Genomic DNA, 16,234 nt, shown 5'->3' with positions numbered 1-16,234 from the left:
ACAAGAGCTACAAGCAAGCTCAGGTAACATCACTGAGCAAGGGACGAGCATATATTTGCATGCCATGAATGTCCTGTGTGGCTGCTTTATCCGGGGGGTTCCTTGCGTGTGTGTGTGTGTGTTCTTGTGTAGCTACCTACTCGTTGTGTAGTGTCATTCAACCCCAAGTATCTGTACATAAGTCCTGATAACATACTGTACCATTTACATTTCTTTATCATGACAGGATTATTACTTTCATTTTTTCGTCGGCAAGCTTAAGGAATCGTTGTCACTAATATATTTTTTTTTTCGTATCTAATACCGTGTTAATCACTCATATAATTTTTTTTTCTCTCGCACACAACACAATTATTTTCCATTGTCAAAGCAGCCAGCCTGTTACCTGACCCGCTGCCCAGTGTTGACGGATATACAAACCGGATTTAATTACCTTGTGTTAGCCTCCTGCCCTCGTCCGGGTCGTGGTACAGGTTAATGAGGACAGGGTGGAATGCAGGTGTAGACGGGTGGTGTGGTGGTGGAAGTGGGTGGTGGTGTGGTGGTGGAAATGGGTGGTGGTGTGGTGGTGGAAATGGGAGGTATGGTGGTGGAAATGGGTGGTGGTGTGGTGGTGGAAATGGGAGGTATGGTGGTGGAGATGGGTGGTGGTGGAAATGGGTGGTGTGTGGTGGAAATGGATGGTGGTGTGGTGGTGGAAATGGGTGGTGTGGTTTTCAGTACGACCTTCGCAAGGAATCAGAAGTGTCCTCAAGTCGTTCTCCTTACACCCACATTTAAAAGAAAAGATTAGGGGGGTGGGTGAGGGGTGTTATGTGCTTGGTTAGGTGTGGAGGGTATGTGCTTGGTCAGATGGAGGGTTGCAACAGCGCAGCGTTGCCTCTGGTTTTATTATGCTATTGTCTGGCTGTGAATGGTAGGGCTATGATAGTTTGTGTTTGTTTGTTTGTTTGTTTATTGGTGGAGTGAGTTGCCGTACAATGCTTGGTTAGCTTTTGTTTTTTGGATAAGTTCGTTGTCTATCTATCTATCTATCTATATATATATATATATATATATATATATATATATATATATATATATATATATATATATATATATCTCATCAGCCGTTTGAGTGTCCACTGCAGGACCGTCCTATCCCAAACGAAGTCGGGACGATACAGCCAATGTATCTCTACCAAGTGGCTTAGGCTGTCTGGTAGAGATTGTATGTAGGGTGAGAAGTGCTTGTAAGTGTATTTGTAGTGTTGTAGTGGCTTTGGATGTGTGTGTAGTCTGTGAACCAAGTGTAATCGGCCCACGCAAGCCGATTGGGTGCAAGCATACTTTACAGTATGGGACACTGGTTCAACCACAGCACCCCTTGTGTCCGCCAATGCAGTACGTGGCCAGAAGAACGCTCCCAAAGTTTATTACCCTGGCGGGACGCGAACCCTCGTTCTTCAGTGTACGAAAACGCACACTTTACCACTGTACCACAGAGGCTCGATATATATATATATATATATATATATATATATATATATATGTATAATATCTATATATATATATATATATATATATATATATATATATATTTATATATATTTATATATATATATATATATATATATATATATATATATATATATATATATGTATAATATCTATCAGTCTTTTTATCTCTATCTATCAGTCTGTCTATCTATCTATGTCTGTCCATCTGTCCATCAAGCAGTCTAAATCTATCCACATATGTCTATCTGTATATCGATCAGTCAGTCTGTATATGTAGGTATCTCCATCAGTCTCTGTCTCTCTCTACCAGTCTGTCTATCAAGCGATCTACTGTATTAATCTCTGTTTATTTATCTGTCTATCTACCTAACCGTCTGTGTGTACCCCCATCAGCAGTAACACAACAGTACAAAGGATTACACTCACTCAGCCGTACTCCCCTCCTCTCTTTCTCTCTCTCTTTCAATAATAACGGAAAGCAAATGTAGAGCGTCCTTAAAGGTGAACATACCTGCCGAGAGTGAGCAACAGGTGTGTATGTGTGTGTGTGTGTGTGTGTGTGTGTGTGTGTGTGTGTGTGTGTTTTATCTCTTCCTTTCATGCGTGTGTGTTTGATGTTTGTGCATATGGATGTGTGTTGACTTTCATTTCTTTCATGAATATAAATGTGGGTAGTTACTTTGTGTGTGTGTGTGTGTGTGTGTGTGTGTGTGTGTGTGTGTGTGTGTGTGTGCGTGCGTGCGTGCGTGCGTGTGCGTGCGCTAAAGGAAGCTCAGGTAACGTCACTGAGTAAGGGACAAACATAAATTTGCATGCTATGAATGTCTTGTGTGGCTGCGTTATCCGGGGGTTCTTTGTGTGTGTGTGTGTGTGTGTGTGTGTGTGTGTGTGTGTGTGTGTTTTAGGGAGATATTTTGCGTCTGTTTTGTTTTTCGTTTTTGCGTGCGTTTCTCTTTGTTTGTTTATCCTGCCGTTCTTTCTTCGAAGTGTCTAGGTTTACTTTGAGTGTGTGTGTGTGTGTGTGTGTGTGTGTGTGTGTTTCCTCTGAAATGATAAAAGATTCTGTTGTTCCTGAATGTAGAGATTTGGCCAACAAAGAAGTTCAAAATAACAACATTGGCAATTTCCCTTTTCTTGTTTTTTTGTTTTTTAAGATGATAAACAGAGGAAGGAAAATAGTAAAAAAGAATCCATACACCAGACTGCAAGCGTCCTCCATTCAAAAAAAAATAATAATAATAATAATCTGTATCAATAATGGACTTGTACTGCTGTAGGTTGAAGTTTGGGGGGGAACGAATTAGGGAAAAACGATTTATATTGTGTGAAAGCTTTGACATGCTACCAGATGCCTGCTGGATAGTGAGATGCTTCGATATAGCCGCAAATAAGAAAAGGATAGTACCGTAGACCATCTTTTTTCACAAGTGTTTGAGAAATTGCTGATCATCATCCTTATTTACGGGTAAGTCGAGGCGTAACATTAAGCAGGTATTTGTTATCATGCCAAAGCTGTTTACACGTGTTATTTATCTGTCATACACGTGAGTTATTTTGATGCTGTGAAAATTACCTTTGTCGTTATTTTTCACTTTCTTGTGTCTCCAAATTCCTAAATAACCAATCGTCTTCTCACTATCACTTGCAGATCAGAGGGACATTCTGTAGTGCTTTCATCTCAACTTGGCTCATATTTTCATCCTTCTGCAGCATATGTGACAGAGAAAGGCAAGGTTGCGACTCTACATCCTTGCCATTGCACTTCTTCGTGATTAGCATCGTATTTTCGTGCAAGTAGCCCATCTTGTTACGCTGTGATTATAGTTCTTTGACCTTAACTTGGCTTACATTTCCATCTTTTTGCATCTTCCCGTAGCTCAGTGACAGAAAAAGACAATACTACAGCCCCACACCCTTCTCATAGCACTTCTTCGTGACTAACATTATATTCTAGTGTTTATCTCTTGCTACAACCAAGCCTTCAAGATGGAGAGAGAGCAATTTTAGGTCAGGTAAGAGTAAAAAAAAAGACTCACCTGGGCAGCCCTCATTAGCTGATTAGTTGGTGATTACAGGTGAGAAAAGAGGTGAGAGTACAGGTAGCAGTGTTAGGAGCACGCCAACACCTGAGCTAGCTTTAATTCTCTCTCTCTCTCTCTCTCTCTCTCTCTCTCTCTCTCTCTCTCTCACACACACACACACACACACACACACACACACACACACACACACACACACACACACACACACACAGCCCCCCCCACACACACACACACACGCACGCACACACACACACACACACACACACACACACACACACACACACACACACACACACACACACACACACACACACACACACACACACACACACACACACACACACACACGAGTAAGCAGCACAGGCGTAGATGATTGTGAGTTTTGTAGGTAGGTCGGTATTGGCGTAGGCATGATATATTTCAAAAGTTCTCCAAGAAGAACAACAGCAGTAATAACAACAACAATAACAAAAACAACAGTAACAGCAAAGTAAGCACACTTATACTTGGACTCAGACAACGCAGATAAAATAAACTGGTAAATAAACAAGTAGAACACAGGTAAACAGACAGGTAAACAGGTAAACAAACAGTTAAACACAGGTAAACAAACAGGTAAAACAGGTAAAAACTCAGGAAAAACAGGTAAACAAACAGGTAAAACACAGGGAAACAGACAAAACAGATAAACAAACAGGTAAAACACAGGTAAACAAACAGGTAAAACACAGGTAAACAAACAGGTAAAACACAGGTAAAAACTCAGGTAAAACACAGGTGAACAAATAGGTAAAACACGGGTAAACAAACAGGTAAAACACAGGTAAACAAACAGGTAAAAGACAGCTAAAAACTCAGGTAAAACACAGGTAAACAAACAAGTAATCAGTCACAGGTAAACAGGTAAAAACACAAGTAAACAAAAAAAATCATAATCAAGCAGGTACAAACACAAGTGAAGAACATAGGTAAGCAAAACATAGGTACACATTAAAGTTTTTCTGATCGTCTTGACAAAAATTAGATAAATTGTATGTAACCCGGATTAAGAATGGCGTTGATAGTCTTGGGATTATTTATTTATTTATTTATTTATTTATTTATTTTTTTGCTGCACGAAAATATTGGTGAAAATTAATAAAAATCATCATCATCATTAACACAATCATTACTACAACCATCATCGTCATCATCATCACTGACATATCAATCGTCACCACTATCATCATCATTAACATAACAAACATCATCATCATCATTATCATTACTAACATAACAATCATCACCACCACCATCATCATCATCATCATCATCATCATCACTAACATAACAATAATCACCACCATCATCGTCATCATTAACATAAGTCATCACCACAACCACCAACATCATCATCATCACCACCACAAAAAAACTGACAGCATCTCAAATTGCCAATCCCATCGCAGTGTCCCCAATCCCTGGCGTGGACCCCAGCCAATCAGGTCCTTGCCTCTGATTGCCTGCCCTCACCTTCCTTAAGTACCCTCACCTCTGACCCCCATCACCATAATGATACACACCGCTGAAAATTCTCTCTCTCTTCTCTTTAGTTGTCGGTCTGTCTGTCACATTCTCTCTCTCTCTCTCTCTCTCTCTCTCTCTCTCTCTCTCTCTAACACACACACACACACAGCATTAGAGAGAGAGAGAGAGAGTAAGCGGCAGGACATACTGGCATACACATATTCCACATGAAAGAGACTGAAAAGATTTAAAATTGCCTCTTTCGCGTGAGGGAAAAAACTACGTCTCAATATTGCTAGTCATTTGCAGGCAATAAATGTTTGAAAATCCAACAGGATTTTGTGAACATCACACACACACACACACACACACACACACACACACACACACACACACACACACACACACACACACACACACACACACACACACACACACACACACACACAGAGTATATCTGTATATTGTATATAGGTAAAAAGATAGACAGATAGATAGACAGATGTGTATGTATATTGTGTGTGTGTGTGTGTGTGTGTTATGGCAACCTCGTGCATCTACTGACACACTCGTAGCCTCGTTTTGTACTCAGGTCAAAGGAGTTCAGAGGACAGCAGACAGCAGCAGACCCTATGGTCCTCTCGAGTCTGTGTGTTAAGCAGAAGACTATGCCTATGATATCTAATTCTATGAACTGAAGATAAGGATATCAAAGCCGAAGGCCCCCCGCCCCCCTCCCTGCCCACCAAATACTCCAACCGAAGCCGCCAGGAAAAAGTGAGAAGGACCAGCATGCAACATAGAAAACTGACATGGAAATATCATAATGAAGATTGCGAAGAAAAAAAAAATGTATTCTACACTAAGTTAATCTGTGGGAGACAAGTCAGATTAGCTGGTGATGATATTGCCCTGCTGCTGCACCCTTCATGACCTGAAAGGGGGTGAAATCAGTTAGTAATATTTGTGTTATTAAACCATAAATGCGTTTAACTTAGGAACCGCAGCCCGAAACGTATATAATAACTTTTAAATGTTTGTGTTGTATTGCAGTCTACGCGTTCCTAGGCAATTTGTTTCATATGTTGATTTGGGTAAAGAAAAAGTGTTGTGCTTCATTTGACTGAAAAAGTTTACCTATCATTTTCAAACCATTACATCTTGTGCAAAACGACCGGTGCAACGTACAGTACTTATCAAACACCATATTGTCATGTTTTTAATTAATTTATATGCCTGAATCAGATCCCCTCGTAGTCTTTGATAAGTGAAATAGCTTTAGTTCTTCTAAGTGTACCTCGAATGTTGTGTCTTAAACCAAGTATCATTTTAGTTACCCTGCGATACTCTCTCGAAATTAACATCTTTAGTATAGTGACCAAAACTGTATACAGTACTCCAGATGTGGCGTAATAAGGAGTTATACAAGTTGAGAACGATATTTTCTTGCAAGTATAACTAGTATGTTACCTTTCTGTATTGCCTCCGTGCATTGCTGACTTGTTTTTATTTTGTACAGAAGATGAACAGAGGAAGAAAAGGCAAATTAAATATACCGGTTCAATAATCCATACGCCAAATTACAGGTGTTTATCAGTCCTAAATGTTCTTCATGATTAATATTCTCGAGTTGAGTGTTATTCTTATTGTGCCTAAACTTTTCATTTTTTACTGCCAATATTAAGGACTTTTTATATGTCAGATTTTAAAACCATTGATCAGTTTTGAGCCAAGTTGGGTAATATATCAAGCCCTCTCTGAATCATCATCTCTTGTTCGGGTGTATCAGCTGTGTTACCATATTTGTATCATCAGCAAATTTTGATATATATTTTGCCACACCTTCCTTCATCACTATCTTCATTATAAATTAGAAACAGAAGAGGACCCAAAATTGGCCTGAGCAACCTTGTATGACCTCACGATACTATTGAAATCCTCCTCCTGTGTTTTCATGTTTTTTTTTTTTTGATATATTGTATGTATTTAGAGATTTAAGAACTTCCCTGTAGATTTCCTTTTTGCATCTTTTAGTGCCTCTCAAACTCTCATCCTCCATCTATTCCCTCCATCACTCCCCCCTTCCCTATCCCTCAGTCTCTACCCTCTTCCCTGTCCCTCCATTCTTCCCCCATACTTCCAAATTCCCCACCCTTTCTCTCCCCTCCCCTCACCATACCATCCCCTCACACTTTTTCCCCTCCTTCCTCCATTTCCCCCAGCCCTTCACCCCATCTCGCTCCGCTCCCCCTCCCGCCTCCGCATCCCAACCAACCATCTCTTGTCCTCTTCCCTTATCCTTCCAACCCTGCACCTCTCCCCCTCTCTCTTCCTCCCTCACCCATGCCCCAATCCCCCACCTTTCCCCCTTCCCTCTCCCTCCCCCATGCCTCCAACACCCACCCCCTCCCCCTCCCGTTTCTTCTCTCCCAGGTGGTCCCAGTCCCTCCCTCCCTCCCTCCCTCCCATATTCTCTCAACCCCCCACCCCTATTCCCCTCCTCCTTCCCTTTTCCCACCTTCCCCCAGCTCCACACGCCATTCCATACCCCCTACCCCTTGTTCCCCTCGCTCCCCCTTCCTCCACAGTACCCTCCAGCTCCCCACCCCTTCTTCCCCAACCTCTCCGTCCCTCCCCACACACTTCCACTACACTCGGCTCCCCCCTAAGCTCCCCTCCTCGAGCCCCCCCCCCTCCTTTTTCCATCATCCATGAGTAAGTCAGCACAACATCCCGGCTTTTGGCAAACAGCAGGGAATATGAGACAACATTACACCACATTACCTTACACACACACACACACACACACACACACACACACACACACACACACACACACACACACACACACACACACTCTCTCTCTCTCTCTCTCTCTGCCCTCCATCCACTTTCTCTACCTCCTTCCCTTCCCTGTCGTTTCTGTGCAGTTCTCCTTTGGCGCCTTCACTTTACCCCAATCCAATCTCTTTCTCTGTTTGCATAGTCTAGCTTTTCCATCTCTCTCTCTCTCTCTCTCTCTCTCTCTCCCCCCAGGCTCCTCCACTCACTCTCTCCTCTCCAATCTCTTTCTTCGCCTACACAGTCCATTTCCTATATATGCTCTCTCTCTCTCTCTCTCTCTCTCTCTCTCTCTCTCTCATATATATATACATTTTTTCACTCACTATTTTTTTTAGTTCATTATGAATAAAATTGTCTTCCATTAGCAAAATATAACCCCTTCATCGTTCACTGTTTTTATTTATTTATATATTTTTATCAGCGAACCAAAAGCATGAATTAGGCAGTTTCGAAAAAAAATAAAATTGAAATAAATCGTCGAACTGAAGGGGTTTAGGTTAATGAACTGTTTTCTTCTTCATTTCCCTTCCTTCAGTTTCTCATTTCTCTATCCTTTCAGTTTTCTTCCTTCATTTTTCTTCCTTCATTTCCCTTCCTTCATTTTTCATTTCTCCATCCTTTCAGTTTTCTTCCTTCATTTCTCTTCCTTTATTTTTCTTCCTTCATTTCCCTTCCTTCATTTTTCATTTCTCCATCCTTTCAGTTTTCTTCCTTCATTTCTCTTCCTTTATTTTTCTTCCTTCATTTCCCTTCCTTCATTTTTCGTTTCTCCATCCTTTCAGTTTTCTTCCTTCATTTTCTTCATTTTGTTCCCTCCATTTTCTTCTTTTTTCTTCATCCATTTCTCTTCCTTCCTTTTCTTCCTTCATTTTTCTTCCTTCATTTTTCTTCCTCCATTTTTTTTCCTTCATTTTCTTCACTTTCTTCCTCCATTTTTCTTCCTCCATTTTCTTCTTTAATTTTTCTTCCTCCATTTTCTTCCTTCATTTCCCTTCTCTCGTTTTCTTCCTCCATTTTTCTTCCTCCATTTACTTCCTTCATTTCCCTTCTCTCGTTTTCTTCCTCCATTTTTCTTCCTCCATTTTCTTCCTTCATTTCCCTTCTCTCGTTTTCTTCCTCCATTTTTCTTCCTCCATTTTCTTCCTTCTTTTCCCTTCTCTCGTTTTCTTCCTTCATTTTTCTTCCTTTCTTTTTCGTCCTCCATTTTTCTTCCTTCATTTTTTCATTTTTTCATCCTTTCATTTTTCTTCCTTCACTTTTCATTTCTGTGTCCTTCAGTTTTTACTCCCTCATTTCCACATCCTTTCAGTTTTTCTTCTATTATTCTTCATTTTCCCTTTTTTTTTGTTTCATTTTCGTGTCTTCATTCTTTCAGTTTTCCTGTTTCCTTCCTTTCATTTTTTCCCTGTTTGTTTTTCCTTCTTTTCCTTTCTTCTTCCTTCACTTTTGCTGTTTTCCTCTCTCCTCTTCCCCGCCTTCCCCATCCCTTCATCCTCTTCCGTTTTCCATCAGCTCAGCTCCCCGTCTTCACCGTCATCTCACCTCCTCTCTTCATCTTTGCCTCCTCCTCCTCCTCCTCCTCCTCCTCACCTCCTCCTCCTCCTCACCACCACCACCACAAATGACTTTAGGCATCATATCACTTACCGTCAGTGATTCTGTTAACATCCTGCCTGAGAGAGAGAGAGAGAGAGAGAGAGAGAGAGAGAGAGAGGAAAGAGATTGAATGAGGAAGAGATGGAGATAGAATAAGAAGGACAGTGTTTGTTTGTGTGTGTGTGTGTGTGAGAGAGAGAGAGAGAGAGAGAGAGAGAGAGAGAGAGAGAGAGAGAGAGAGAGAGAGAGAGAGAGACGTGGAAAAGAGGAGAGAGATTGAATGAGGAAGAGATGGAGATAGAATAAGAAGGACAGTGTGTGTGTGTGTGTGTGTGTGTGTGTGTGTGTGAGAGAGAGAGAGAGAGAGAGAGAATGACTTGGAGGCATCTTATCTATTACATGTGTGTGTGTGAGAGAGAGAGAGAGAGAGAGAGAGAGAGAATGACTTGGAGGCATCTTATCACTTACCTTCCCTGATTCTGTTTGCATCCTTCACCTCCCAGAAATGGGGCCTTGGTTTGGAGAGAGAGGGAGAGAGAGAGAGAGAGAGAGAGAGAGAGAGGGAGAGAGAGAGAGAATGACAACCGCAGAGATGGAGTAAGATAACGAGGTAAACAGAGAATGAGATGGAGGGTTGAAGTGTGCACATTTTCAGGGCTTGGGTTTGACAGGCCATTTGCTAATTGGTCTGAGTGGAGACAGCTGAGGGAGGCCTTTGTCATGCACTGGAGTAGACCAAATAGATTGTGGTGGTTGCGGTTGTGGTGGTGGTGGTGGTGGTAGTTGTGGATGTGGTGGTGGTGGTAGTTGTGGTTTTGGTGGTGAAAGATGTTATTATTATTATTATTATTATTATTATTATTATTATTATTATTTATCATCATTATTATTATTATAGAGCAAAAGCCGCCTATTTGCGTGATACTTAAGAATAACTTTGTATGTTATTCTCTTTTTACACTAACTTGGCCGAAAATTGCCATCTCTCCATCATGAATGCTAAGCTGCAAGAGTACATTATCACCGGAATATGATGCCTGTCACGAATAAGTGCTCTTGGAAGGAGGTAGAGCCGTAGTAGTGTCGGTTTCTCCCACTGAGCAAACGAAAATCTAGACCAAGTTAAAGTAGAAGGAGTACAGTACATTACAACTCTTCTCTGTACATTCAGACACTTAATGTACATAGTTACAGTGATAGGAATTTGATGAGATGGCAGTCAAAAAAAAAAAACAAAAAAAAAACATGATATGCAGTCATAGAAATGTGTGTATGCATTATGTATGTGTGTATGTATGTTTGTATGTATGTATGTATATCTGTGTGTATGTACAGCATGTATGTTTGGCAGTCCGCATAAAAAAGACCCAACATGAAATACAGCCATAAGAATGTGTGTATGTATGTATATGTATATGTGTATGTATGCATGCATGTATGTATGGTAGTTCGTTTAAAATAATTTACTCAACATGAAATACAACCATAAAAATTAGTGTATGTATAATGTATGTTATGTATGTATATGTATGTGTATGTATGTATTTATGTATGTATGTATATGTATGTAATTTTGTATGTATATCATTTAATTTCCAGCCTATTTAGAGTCTAATGGCAATAATCTTATCAAAGGGAATATTGTATCATTGTTTAGCCTATACATATACAGACTATGTATGTATGTTTGTATGTATGTTTGTACGTAAGTATGTTTATTGGAGGGTTTGTTTGAATGTATGTACCTGTATGTGTAATAATTTTCTTTGTAATAAGTGTCTAGTAATCGTAATATAAATAAAATGTGTATGTGTAGTCCACGTATGTATATCTGTATGTATGTATAAATGTATGTGTGTATATTATGTATGTATGTATGTGTGTATATTATGTATGTATGTATGTGTGTGTATTATGTATGTATGTATGTGTATGTACGTTTGTATGTATGTATGTGTATGTAAGTATGTGTGTATGGGTATGTAGGTATAAAAGCTTAATATGGATCCTTTCAGTCTAGTAAAAATATTTGACAGAAGAAAGAATATTATATATAGATAAACGTTCACCTATGTCACCTTTTTAATTTTCTTCTCATTATTTATTTTTTATTTAATTCTCCATTCTTCATTTTTCGTATTATTTAACTCTGCTTGATTCATTTTTTAAACTCTGTACTCTTAGTTTTTTCTCTTTAATTTTGCTTTTTCTTTTGTTTTTTCTTTACACTTCATTTCTTTTTAAACTTTTTTTTCTTAAATATCTACTCATTATTTTCCCTTTGTATTTAACTCTTTACTCTTCGTTTTCTTCTTTTTACTCTTCTCTCTCTCTTTTTTTTCTTTACTCTTTTTTCGTGTTTTCAAGTGGGGTTGGTGGAGGATTAGTGCCTCTCCCTGTAAAACAATTAGCTCTAAGCCCTTGGCCACCCCGTTTGGGATACATGGCGTCTGGCAATGAATGAATGAAAAATTCTTTACTCTTCATTTTCTTTTTCTTTTTTCTTTTTTTCATATTACACTCTCTACTCTTTTTTTTTTTTTTTTTCACCTACCAGTAATTAGAATAGTTTTTCATTTCCACTTTACCTGTTCATTTTTTTCCATCAACCCTCTCATTGTCGGGATAAGTCTATAATATTCTCCCTCATCCCACGCCAGACGATTTTATTCAGGTGAGTGGGTCATAGGAGTTACCTGAGAAAGCTAATTAACCCCCTCTCTCTCTCTCTCTCTCTCTCTTTCTCTGTCTATCTATCTGTATAACTGCATATCTGCCTATCTACCTACCTACCTACCTACCTACCCACCTACCTACCTACCTTCCTACCTACCCACCTACCTACGTACCTACCTTCCTTCCTTCCTACCTACCTACCTTCCTTCCTACCTGCCTGCCTGCCTGCCTGCCTACCTACCTACCTACCTACCTACCTACCTTCCTACCTACCTACCTACCTTCCTACCTACCTACCTATTTTTGTGTATACGTATCCATCACTATCTACATCTGTCTGTCCATTTATCTATCTATCTACCGTATCTATCAGTCTATATCCTTCTATCTATCTATCCATCTATCTATTTTCCGCCGAAGCGCAGGTAGAGAGACAGAAAAACCAGGTAATTGCTTCCGTTTGGGGGTAATTTCCAAGCTGGTGGCTGGCGTGTTTTTTTTTTTGTTTTTTTTTAATGGCTTACAAATTGGTTCTCTTTTGGTTTACCCCGTGTGTGTGTGTGTGTGTGTGTGTGTGTGTGTGTGTGTGTGTGTGTGTGTAGGTATATAAAGGACAGCAGACAGAAGAGATTGACAGATAGACAGATAAAAATAGGAAGAGATGTGTGTGTGTGTTTGTGTGTGTGTGTGTGTGTGTGTGTGTGTGTGTGTGTGTGTGTGTGTGTGTGTGTAGGTATATAAAGGACAGCAGACAGAAGAGATTGACAGATAGACAGATAAAAATAGGAAGAGATGTGTGTGTGTGTGTTTGTGGTTGGGTGGGTGGGTGGTAACTATTGTGTGTGTGTGTGGGTGTGGGTCTGGTGGGTGGTAACTATTTTCCCTCGTCTCCTTGGTAACTATTTCCCCGTCTCCTTGGTTACTAATTTCTTTTTCTTTCTCCCCATAGGTACCAAGTTCCTGTGCCAGACGACGCTGTGCCCGATCAAGAACGAAGACGGCGACACGTGTATGTTTATCGTCAATTTCCAAGACCTTACTGCCAGGCCTGAGGAGGACGAGGAGGAAGAGTCACCCTCGCCAGACACCATCCAGTCCAAGTGTGAGTGGGGAGGAAAGATGGGGAGGAAGGATGGGGGATGGGGAGGGATGGGGCGGAGAGATGATGGGGAAAAAGTTACGAAAGATGGGGAGGAGTGAGAAGGAAGGATGGGAGGAGTGAGGAAGGATGAGGAAAAAGGGAGGAAGGATTGGAGATGAGTCGGGGGAGATGGGGAAAAGGGGAGTAAAGATGGGGGGAGTGGGAGAGATGGGGAGGAAAGACGGGGAGAGATGGGGAAGAGTGGAGAGGAAGGATGGAGAGGAGTGGGGAGGAAAGGTGGGGGAGTGAGGAGGAAGGGTGGAGAGCAGGAAGACAAGGAATCACCCCCACACACCACCATACAGACCAAATGTGAGTGGGGAGGAACTAGGGAGGAGTGGAGGAAAGATGGGGAGGGGAGTAAGGATGGGGAGGAGGAAGACAAGGAATCACCCCCACACACCACCATACAGTCCAGATTTGAGAGGGGAGAAGAGGAGATAAGAATAGATAGAGATGATATGAGATAGGTTGGGTTAGGTTTGGGTGAAGGAAGGATTTTGGATAGGTGTGAGTTGGTTGGATTATGATGGATGGAGAAGGAAATAAGGGAGAGAAAAAGGATGGAGGGAAAAGAAGGAAGAGAGTGGGGGAGGAGGGGAAGATAGTCCTGAAGAGAGAAGGAAGTGGAGGAGGATAGGTAGGGAGAAGTGGGGAGGAAAGGTCGTGAGATGTGTACTAGTTGGAGAGAAGATTGGATAGGTAGGGAGGTGGGACAGGTGAAGAGGTGGGATAGGTAGGGTGGGGTAGGGATAGATGGGTAGGAGGATGGATAGGCGAGGAAGACGTGGGGGTATCATCACCATTATCATCATCATCGTCATTATCATCATCATCATCGTCATTATCATCATCATCATCGTCATTATTATCATGATGATCATCATCATCCAGTTTCAGTTTTATGTCTGTTTTTCCAATAACATGTATCAGACGAGTTTATCTGATACCTCTCTCTCTCTCTCTCTCTCACCCCTTTGTAAGAATATGCACCCAGACTTTTAATAATCACCAGCCGTCAATTCTCCCGATAATACCAAAGGCATCCCTGACATCCTATCCGTTTTCTCCTTCACGCCTCGTTCACCCCGTTTTCTGTGACCTTCGCTCGCTTCAGTGCTTTTAGACTGGATTTTGACCTTTATCGACATCATTCTCCAGAATTATTAAGGCTTGTAATGAATGTCACATCATTATTGAGGGAGGGGAAGGGGGAGAGGGAAGAAAAAGGGAGGGGAAGGAGGAAAGGGAAAATATAGGGAGGGGAAGAAGGAGAGGGAACATAGAAGGAGGGGAGGAGGAGAGGGAAGGTAAAGGGAGGAAAAATAGAGGGAGGAGAAGGAGGAGAGGGAAGATGGAGAGAGAGGGGAGGAGGAGAGGGAAGATAAAGGGAGGGGAAAGAGGAGAGGGAAGATAAAGGGAGGGGAAAGAGGAGAGGGAAGATAAAGGGAGGGGAAAGAGAAGAGGGAAGATCAAGGGAGGGGAAAGAGGAGAGGGAAGATAAAGGGAGGGGAAAGAGGAGAGGGAAGATAAAGGGAGGGGAAAGAGGAGAGGGAAGATAAAGGGAGGGGAGGAGGAGAGGGAAGGTAATCTATCTGTCTATCATTCCCTATTTGTTTATCTTTGTCTCATTCTGTGTCTCTGTAGTCATCTATCATTCTGTCTATTGGCTAGTCTGTATCTCATTCTATATCTATTTATATATCCATTTATGTATCTATATATATGTCTGTGTATCTGTTTATCTATATCTATCCATCTATTAATCTGTCCATCTGTCTACCTGCCTATCTATGTCTGTCTGTCTATCCATCTATATACTTATCTATCTGTCAATATTTATCCATCCATTTATCTGTCTCTCTGTCTATCTGTTTATCTATCCATTTATCTATCTCAGTCTGTCTATATATTTATCCATCCATCTATCTACCTATCTCTGTCTGTATATCTTTATCTATCCATCTATCTCTATTTGTCTATCTATCTGTCTGTGTCTATCTACCAATTTATTCATCTATCTATCTACCTATTGGTCTGTCTGTCTGTCTGTCTATCTGTGTATCCATCCATCTATCTACCTATCTGTCTATCGATTTATCTATCCATTTATCTGTATCTTCCTGTGTCTTCCTATGTATCCATCAATCTATCTACCTATCTATCTATCTATACATCTATCCATGTGTCTATCTTGCAGTTCACCGCGCCCGTGCCTCGTTTCGTCAATCGCTTCGTATGGGGACGCTCCGGAGGGGAAAGAGTCCTGTGTCTGGCCCTTCCTCCTCCCCAGGGCCGGCACGGATGGAGCCTATCCCTGACTTGCTGCATGACCACCCCACCGAGGAAGAGGAGGAGGAGGAAGAGGAGGAGGAAGAGGAGGCGGCTGAGGGAAGGTAAGGATGGGAAAGAGAAGGAGGAAGAGGAGGAAACAGAGGGATGGTAAGGATGGATAAGAAGAGGAAGAGAAAATGGGTTAGGGAAGGTATGGATGGGGAAGAGAAGGAGGAAGAGAAAGAGGCTGAAGGAAGGTAAGGATGAGGAAGAGGCAGAGGGAGGGTAAGGATGGGGAAGAAAAGGAAGAGGAGGAAAAGGGAAGGTAAGGAAGAGGAAGAGGAGAAGGAAGAGGCAGAGGAAAGGTAAGGATGGGGAAGAGGAAAGAAATTAAGGAGGAGTGAAGATTGAGGATAGGAAGGAGGAGTAGGCGAAGAGGAAGAGGAAAAGTGAGTATTGGGAGAACTGAAGAAGAGGAGGAGGAAGAGAAGGAGGGTGGAGGAAGGTAAGAATGGATGAAGGGTAGAGATTAGGGAGGGAATTGAAAAGGGAAGGAAGATGTAAATAATAGATGAAAATGGGGCGAAGGGAAGGATTAAAGACGGTGAGGCTTGAAAGAAGACAGGAGGAGGAGGAGGAGGAAGAGAAGGAGGGC

The 16,234-nt window shown here is 41.4% G+C and overlaps 1 protein-coding gene across 1 annotated transcript in view; it reads left to right on the top strand.

Moving 5' to 3' along the window:
• The window catches only part of LOC145416279 (uncharacterized), a 118,795-nt gene that overhangs the window by 59,522 nt on the left and 43,039 nt on the right, over nucleotides 1-16,234 (top strand). Inside the window, exons 2-3 of the mRNA XM_080285277.1 lie at nucleotides 13,114-13,266; nucleotides 15,506-15,675. Of these exons, the coding sequence (XP_080141403.1) occupies nucleotides 13,114-13,266; nucleotides 15,506-15,675 (323 nt within the window). The remainder of the gene's footprint in view (nucleotides 1-13,113; nucleotides 13,267-15,505; nucleotides 15,676-16,234) is intronic.

This window comes from Coenobita brevimanus, chromosome 105, assembly GCF_032717465.1.
Source record: "Coenobita brevimanus isolate Jiangsu-jjx chromosome 105, ASM3271746v2, whole genome shotgun sequence".
In the NCBI taxonomy this organism is placed as follows: domain Eukaryota; kingdom Metazoa; phylum Arthropoda; class Malacostraca; order Decapoda; family Coenobitidae; genus Coenobita; species Coenobita brevimanus.
Note: the sequence above shows the minus strand (reverse complement) of the source record. Positions and strands in the feature narration are given on the sequence as shown.